Here is an 8,404-nt window from a genome sequence, read left to right as displayed (position 1 = left end):
GGCAGTCCCGGAGCCCCCCCGGTGTTTCTCCGGTACCGCCCCAACAGCCCGTTCTCCTCCCTCCCTGCCCTCTCAGTCAGGCCGCGACCTGCAGCAGTACCAGAGCCAGGCGAAGCAGCTCTTCCGCAAGCTGAACGAGCAGTCCCCGACGAGATGCACCCTGGAGGCAGGAGCCATGGCTTTCCAGTGAGTATCGGGAGGGATGTGGGGGATACTGGCTCCTCTGCCGTGGAAACAGGCGAGGGCTCTTCTGAGTCAGGGTGAGGCTTTGTTAGAAGCGGGGCTGCCTGGAAGAGGTGGCCTGTCAGCCCCGCTGGAGTGCAGTAGCTGTGGGAAGGGGAGAGTGTCTGAGTTGTCACTGCTTGGCACAGGTATCTGGCACTTGATTTTCATCCAGGGTCATAGTTCTGCCTTTGCAGAAGACAATACAGGTTCTGTTCCCTTTCAGGTTTTTCTGCTTGTTTGCACTCTCTGTTATAACTTCACTGTGTCTTCTGGACCTCCTGTATCTTGTCTTTAAAGAGATATGTCCTTGGTAAAGCCAGCCTAGCAGTACCACTGTGAGCTCTTCTGGCACAGGATTGTCCTCTCTGTGCCCTGTGGGAGCCCAGCTTTTCATGCATTAGAAGCACACGGAGCAGCTCTGAATATTTTTATTATTATTGTCTGATGTCTGGCAAACTTCCTTCTCTCACCTTGTAGACTCAGTCTTATTGTTGCTGGATTTGTTGGGTGTGTTTAATGAATTTCCTAGACTGTTTGGGTGCTCTCGACTTAAAGCACTTTTGGCATTCTCCAGTAGTACACCTGCAAGGGAGCTTGGATGTGGAATAAGGAAAGCTTACAGAGAGTACAGATCAGACATCCATATTCCTTAATCAGTAGCAGGGGAGGTGGAGAGGCAGGTGAACAGAGGGGGAATTGACAGTCACTGAAAGGCAGGAAAGCTCGTGTGTGAGAAAGGAAATGCTTCTTTCTGTGACATGTCATTACCTGGCAGAATAATGCCTGAGAACTTAGTCAAGGTCCTGTCAGGAATCAGAATTGTGCCATGACAGGAATACTTGTTACAAGTCTCTGAGATCAGATGCTAGGTGAGGTCTCCAAGCCGAGTTGTGCAGTTGTGGCAGGAATGATTCCCACATTTGGCACCACTTCTGCCATGCCACTAGCAGCAGGATCCCTCTCAGTTTCCATGTGATTCCGGGTGACTGGGTGTGTGTTTATGGCTGGGTGAGGGGGTGGTGGCCTTTGAATGCAGGGCAAGGTTGGCTTTAGGCCTCTGCTCCAATAACAGGAGCCCTTTAGCAAATCTCCCACCCTGTCCCTTTGTTCAGAGATTCGGCGACATGGAAAGATGGGAACAGGCGTTTTATGGATGGGCAATCTTTGGCAAAAGCCCTGAGGTTCTGAGGGATACTTTTCTTGTGGTTGTCTTACATATGGTAACTGCGACAAGATTTTAAAAAATCTTTTCTCTGGGCTTCTGGTTGCCTTTGATAGGGAGTTACAGTTGCCAAAGGATGGCCCCAATTGGCCTGGCCGTCCCTATCTCCTGTTGGATTTGGATGTTGTTGCCAGAGTTAACTGCTAAGTGCTGCTCTTCATCCTGTTTTTTCTACCAGTTAGAACTTCATAGAATTTAAAAACTCCCTCCTCTTTAAGTGTTTCCTTGGCACAGCATGGGTGTAGCTCTGACTGGCAATGAAGCCTTGGGAAAGAGCCTGTGTAAATCCCAGTAAACTCCTTCTTGAGTTACTTCCATGATGCAAGCCGAGCGATGTCTGGGAAGGTGGCAACACTTGCTCAGGAAATCAAAGCCTCTTAGTGATGGCTGTAATGTCACCAGTTCTGATGAGGAGGGAGGGCTTGGGCAGGCCTGTTTTGACAGCTGTCTCAAAGGAACAGCCAGCTTACCTGGCTGGCAGACAGGCAGGGACAGCAGTGTTCCTCCTTCTGGGTTGAGTTAGTCCCTAGATAGGTTTTGCTGGCCATTTCCAGCTGCTGCTGCAGAGCACTCGCAGCTGCCTCCTTTGAGGTGGGACATTACAGCAGGACCTGTGTGAAAAGAATACTTTCAGGTCAGAAAACTTCCTCTACAGGAGGAGGAGGTAATGGGGCAATTTGAGATTTAGTCTAAAATAACGCTGACCGATGACCACACTGCTCGTTAACTCAGCACACCAATTTTTTCCTGCCAAATCAGAGCTCTGACTGCTGAGGGCAGCGCAAAGCAGAACAGAGCATTTTGTGGTGGGAGTTAGTGTGGCCAAGGGTATTGCTGAACTTGCTGAGGTGGTGTTGAACATCTTTAGCTTCATCAATTCAAAGCAGAGCCAAGCCTTGCTGAAACATGAAGTTTAAATTGTGACCACTTAAGTGATTTCTGTCAAATGAAATGCCCAGGCTTCAGCTGCAAAAGCTGTGTCACCCTTTCAGCTGCAGCACTGGGGGCTGTCCAGGTACAGGAACACTGATGGCATCTGCTGTGCTGTCAGTAAGCAGGTGACCTTTGGCTGCTGGATGGCTGAAGTGATTCTTACCTGTTGTTTAAAAGCAACCCTTGGCCTTTGCTACTGTTACCAGGATAAAGCTTTTCTCTCTCAAAATGTCCAACATGATTACGAGAAACCTAATGACTGCACTCAGTGTGCAGTTAACAGTGACAAATGGCCACATCTGCCCCTCGTGTGAGGACATGCAGGCAGCTGCTGTGCTGAAGCTTGGAGGTGGACACAAAGTGTAAAACTGAGAAGCCCTGCTGTGCAGGAGCTCTGGTCTGAACTTAACAAAATTGTCTGAATCTGGGGCAGAGTTAGGTGAGCTCGCTCTCTGTGGTGCTGACAGACACCAACTTTAAATCCAACATACTGAATATCACATCAGGGAGAAGCAAGTGGGAAGGGCAGCTGAAGAGCTCCAGGCAGGACCAGGCACAGATAAACAGAGCTGTGGTGATGGGACATGTTCCTGAGAGTGCTCTCAACTGGAGAGTGCTGCTCCAGCAATGCTGTCAGAATTCTCTTCTGACACTGGTTCTCCTTATTTCAGAAGATTTGCTCAGGTCTTGCTCGTCATGGCAGTGGCTAAATCAAGCTCCAGGTGATGATATATGGCAACCCCAATGTGTCAAGCAGGTGTCCAGGGGTAAGGGAAGAACAGAGGCTTGATGATGTAGTGTAGGGTTAGTCTAGGCACTGATGTGGTCCAAGCTGAGGAACATAAAAAGGAACAAAGGCCATGGGCACATGGGGGCATGCTGTGGAATGGATTATGGCAACTGGAGTTTCTTGCTTCTGATTGGGGTAGATCAGTTGTTGATTGAAGGCTGGCAGGGTTCACACACAGGCCATATAGAGGCAGGAGAAATGGATACTCCTGAGCCCAGGAACAAGTTGAGGATGGCTAATTCAGAGGACATGGCCCTGTTGGGGTATCTGGAGAAACAGTGGGGAGTGGGGGGAAGTTGTTTTGTAAGCCTGATGTGTCTATTAATAAAATTTTTAAGCTGCTTATTTTACTATGGTGCCCTGAGGACTGGATCATTTCTTTAATACACTGCTAATCTTTATGCTGACCAGACTAATGCTTAATGGCATTATGCAGAAAGTCAAAGGAAGGTAACCTAAAAGTAGCATTCACACTCCACTCTGAAGAATATAGATAAGCATTCAAAAGTGTTTACAGGGCTGTTTACTGTCTCCACCCCCTTGGTTTTGGTGGGAGTATTGTAGCCTTTATTTTTATATTGACTGAGTGAGGAGGAAAATTCAGTCGGGAATGTGGAGCAGCAGAGTGATATAGTGAAGCCTAAATAATCTCAAGGTTGGTGGTGGGATGAGAAGAGGACCCATGTGCCCTCAGGTGCAGGGCAAACCAAGCAGCATTACACAGCAGCAGGTGTGTCAGTGTGTGCTTTGGGGCTCCTCACCTTGCAGCTAAAGAACTGGTAGCACGGTCACACCTACCCATGGCAAGCCTGTAAGGTCACCAGAACCCATCTAGCACCAATACTCTTCCCCAGGTGCCCTTGAGGTGATGCATGTGCATAGCAGCACCCCTCCGAGAGGATGGTGGTGGTGGAGGAAGGGGATATCCAGCCCTCCAAAATGGAAAGGGACAGCTGGTAGTCACTGGGTGGCTTCCTAGCACACTGAGACCAAATTCCTGTGTGTCTCCTCATCTCAGTGCCTCAACTTCCCATTTGTGGGCCTCAGGTACTTGGCTATGCTGCCAGTTAGAGATGTGTTGGCCACCTTCCCCTCTACTCTGCTGGCAAATTTTCTTGTGCTCCCCTCCTCCTGACTGCAGGGTGTTCTCTCTTTTATAGTCCAAAATTATAACTCTTTTGTTGCTGGTATTTTGTTAAGCTCATGGTATTCACAGGCCAGCTTCTGTTCAACTGAAGTCAAAGCCCAGGACTGTTGGCAGGCATGTAGGGTCTGAGGCTACAAGAAAATTTACTTTGGCCAAAGAAAAGATAAGCTATTGCTTTGCAGAAAGGTTTACACTTTATCCAGTTATAGAAAACCTGAAGTTCTTGTACCCAGTTCTCATTGCCTCATAGGAAAAAAGGTATGCAGGGTGGTGCTTGATAGGATAGGTTAAAAACTGATTGATTAATGCTCTGTCTGCTGTTCTTTTAGCTACATCATTGAGAAAGGAGTGTGTTACCTGGTCCTGTGTGAAGCTGGATTCCCCAAGAAACTGGCCTTTGCTTATCTGGAAGACTTGCACTCAGAGTTTGATGAGCAGCATGGCAAGAAGGTTCCAACAGTGTCCAGGCCCTATTCCTTCATTGAATTTGGTGAGGTCCCTCTCCCTATGGCTAGGGAAACTTCTTGCTGGGAGGGAGCAGCAGCCACAGGATTCTCTGCAGCTTGTCCTATAGAATTGACAGTTCAAATTCTTCTTGGCACTAGAGACACGGGTGTTCTGAGCAGGAGAATAGAGAAGTGGTAGGGAAATGGTACATGTCCTCAGATTCTGATGACCTGCTTTTAGTCTCTTGGCCTCACTCCGGGGAATATTTGCATGTAGTCTTCTGGCTGTCTCAGCAATGCTCCCAGTCCTGCAGCAGCCAGGCTGCTCTGTGTTAGGTGAGACTCCCCCTGATAGCCCTATCTCCTTCCAGACACCTACATCCAGAAAACCAAGAAGCTCTACATTGATAGCCGGGCGAGGAGGAACCTGGGCTCCATCAACACAGAGCTGCAAGATGTGCAGAGGATTATGGTGGCCAACATCGAGGAGGTCTTACAGCGAGGAGAGGCACTGTCAGGTACTGGGAATGGCCAATGTTTGGCACACAGTTCTATGTCTCCTCGGTCAGCTGTGTGGGCAGAGTGTCCTGAAGAGAAAGGCTTGACCCTCCTGAGAAAAGCAGTGAACACAGTGAATGTTTCAGTTGGATCAGTTGTATTCTGAAACACCTGGCAGGTGCTTCTTTGGGGAGAGACCAGCACCTCACCAGCTTGGGTGGCTCTCACCCAGCAGGACAAGCACTAAAGCACTGCAGGGAGGCACAGGCCATGCCACTGTGTGAAACCACTGCATTTCCAGCTGCTCCTGAGAAACTTGTACACTTAATGTAACTTTTGGGGAACATTCAGGCAGTCCTGACTAACTTCTCTCCCCTTTCCCTTTAACAGCTCTTGATTCCAAGGCGAACAACTTGTCCAGTTTGTCCAAGAAGTACCGCCAGGACGCAAAGTACCTGAACATGCGTTCCACGTACGCCAAGCTGGCGGCTGTAGCTGTGTTTTTCATCATGTTGATTGTCTATGTGAGGTTCTGGTGGCTGTGAGCTGGCTCAGTCATGGAAGAGGGAAAGCCGGTAGCCTGGCAGGTGGATGTGTGCAGGACACTGTTCATGGGGGATGTGCATTAGAATCCACACAGGACCATCACTTTTACAGGAGTGTCCTGAAGTTGTTGGGTGACACCTGGCTACTGCATCTCTTAGTGGAGCCTAACAATAGGTGTAAAGGCTTGTTGACTGCAGGCTTTTCCTCTCAGGCAGTTTGCACTAGGATACTGCAGAGTTTGGCCTCCCAAGGTTCTTCCCCCTCCCGGGGCACTCTGGGAACAGTCAATCAGTGCTGTTTAGCATAATCACATTGTACATCCTCCTGTTGAGTAGCTCTAGTGGGAACTGGACTCTAATGAACATTCCTTGTGTTAGTAATGTTTGCTTTTTTAGAATCTGGGTCTGCAGTTATTTTTCTTTCTTTCTTTCTCAAGACTCCCCTGTTTGAAGGCAAATATTTCACTGTACATAAACCAGCTTTCACCTCTGTCAGAATACCTGTCGAGTGTTCTGTGTCTGACATCCCAGCTTGTTACACTTTAAATTGCTTTAGGAAGAAATGGATGTTAAACTATGCCTTAAAATACATTCTGTCCAGTACTAGGAGGGACAGTGGAAGGCTTCTGTATTAACTGGTTCCTGCAAAATTAAACTCCGGATTTCTAAGTGTCCACTTTCCCTCTCCTGACAGCTGTGTGTGACAGTATGTTTCCACATGAACAGGGTGTGTAATTCAATGCTGTTGGAACGGGCACAGTGCAAACTATGTCAGCACTCTCTATTTTTCCCTTCTAGATGCAGATTCACTACATAATTTCCTTCCTTTTTATAACTGTGCTTTCCTTCCGAAATGTGTCAAAACTGCCAGCATTTCATCTCTGGGATCCTTGTTTTCTTTCTCCCTCTTTCCCCCACCCAAAACAACCAAAAAACCAAAACTGAATGTTGTTGTGAAGAAAAGGCAGTGTTTCTTTAAAGAACACTTCACATGAAGGATTAGAATAACTTTAAAACCGTGGAATCCTTTAGAAACACCACCTCTTTTTCCTGTGCTCACCTTCTCCCTACCTCACTTGGGAAGTTGAAACTGTAGGTGAAGAAAAACTCATTATGGGGCAATAGTATAGAGCTTCTTCTTTCTTGTGGGCCAATCTGTATATCACCACTGTAATGTGATTTTTTTAATTTTTTTTTTGGTCCACCTGTGCTAAGAATAACATTTTAGCAGTCAGATTTTGGTTTTATTAAAAAAAAAAGAGGAAAAAGCAACCCCAGAGGTCTGGCACTCTGCTGTACTCAAGTGCCTGCCACTTGGTAGAGGAAGAAAGTAGTGTCACAGAAGGAAGTTTCAGGACTTCCCAGCACCTTTGACAAGCACATAACCTTGTGTAGTTCTGGATGTATAAACTGTGAGCCTGGAAGTGTTTCCTGCAATGGGTGGGAAACAGCTGTTGGCCTGTCTGGGAATGCTCCCCAACTTGGCACCATGTTGGACTGGCAGAGGAGCAGTCAGCACTCGTCCACTGATAAACCCAGTAAATCTGAGCTGCCATGTAGTCTAAAGTAATCCAGTTTCTGCATGATGCCTCCAAGTGTTACTTTGTAGATTGCTTTATTATAATTATTATCATTATTTTAAGTCCTTTTAAGTGGTGTCCCTACCAGGTGAATGTCCCAGTGATGTAGGTCTGTGTAATGTAGGTGCTGGAAGGTCTCACCATTCAGACACCGACCGTCCGTGGATTGTTGTGATTGAGGGGGGTGATGTTTCTGCAGCGCAGGGCAGCTCAGGGAGCAGCTGCCTCCTGCAGCCCCAGTGTCAGCAGTGAAATAAATACTTCTGAAAAATCCCCTCTGCAGCATGGAGTGTCCTGTGTCTCTTTCCTGTGACCTTGGAGGATGCTTTCCTTCCTTCCAGGGACACAAGAGGGTAAAGACCTCATAGATGGAGCCACCTGGGATAAGGGCTCCTTTCAGGAGGCAGAACTAGTGGAAAGACATGAGCTTGATTGTTTTCTGGTGGAGACGCTGTGCTTTGGTTATAGCAGGGGTCTCTCCCTGCTGGCACATCTCTGCCTGGTGGCAGGCAGCCTTCTCAGCCTGGGTGGAACTTTATGGGGACAGTTTTGTGGCGATGCTGTTCATAGGGGGCACAGACACAAAGCAGCACAAACTGGGAGTGAGTGGGGTGTGTATCCCCCATGGGCTGCGCCAGTGTGAAGAGGGCGCGGAGCTGCAAGTGCCGCTTGCCTAGAGGGAATACGAGGGGCCTTCCCCTCCGCAGGCCAGCGTGGGGCTCCAAGGAACACCTTACAAGCAATTCCTTCGCTGCGTTCAAAACACGGAGCCCCCTTTCGTCCCTCGAAGAGCAGAGAGGTGCTGCTGCTGCTCCGTCCGAGGGAGGTGTGAACAGGGTTTGGGGTCTCTGCGCCTCCTGAGCAGCCAGGTGTGAGCTCAGCTCCTGTGCGGCTGCGTGGGCAGAGGGGAGGAGAACCCATTGCCCTTTTCTCCATGTGTGTCGTGACGGCTGCTCGTGGCTGGGCGAGTCCCGTGGCTCAGGGCTCCCTGCCCGGGTGTGCGGCGGCGGCGGCCGCG

The 8,404-nt window shown here is 48.8% G+C and overlaps 1 protein-coding gene across 1 annotated transcript in view; it reads left to right on the top strand.

Moving 5' to 3' along the window:
- SEC22B (SEC22 homolog B, vesicle trafficking protein) overlaps positions 1–7,668 on the top strand; it is a 9,266-nt gene extending 1,598 nt beyond the window's left edge. Inside the window, exons 2-5 of the mRNA XM_017729577.1 lie at positions 6–186; positions 4,647–4,807; positions 5,135–5,281; positions 5,652–7,668. Coding sequence (XP_017585066.1) covers positions 6–186; positions 4,647–4,807; positions 5,135–5,281; positions 5,652–5,806 — 644 coding nt within the window. The 3' untranslated portion in view covers positions 5,807–7,668. The remainder of the gene's footprint in view (positions 1–5; positions 187–4,646; positions 4,808–5,134; positions 5,282–5,651) is intronic.
- Positions 7,669–8,404: the final 736 nt, after the last annotated feature.

Source organism: Corvus brachyrhynchos, unplaced genomic scaffold, assembly GCF_000691975.1.
Source record: "Corvus brachyrhynchos isolate BGI_N302 unplaced genomic scaffold, ASM69197v1 scaffold101, whole genome shotgun sequence".
Taxonomy (NCBI): domain Eukaryota; kingdom Metazoa; phylum Chordata; class Aves; order Passeriformes; family Corvidae; genus Corvus; species Corvus brachyrhynchos.
The sequence above is the reverse complement of the archived record's forward strand: the minus strand, read 5'-3'. Positions and strand labels throughout refer to the sequence as shown.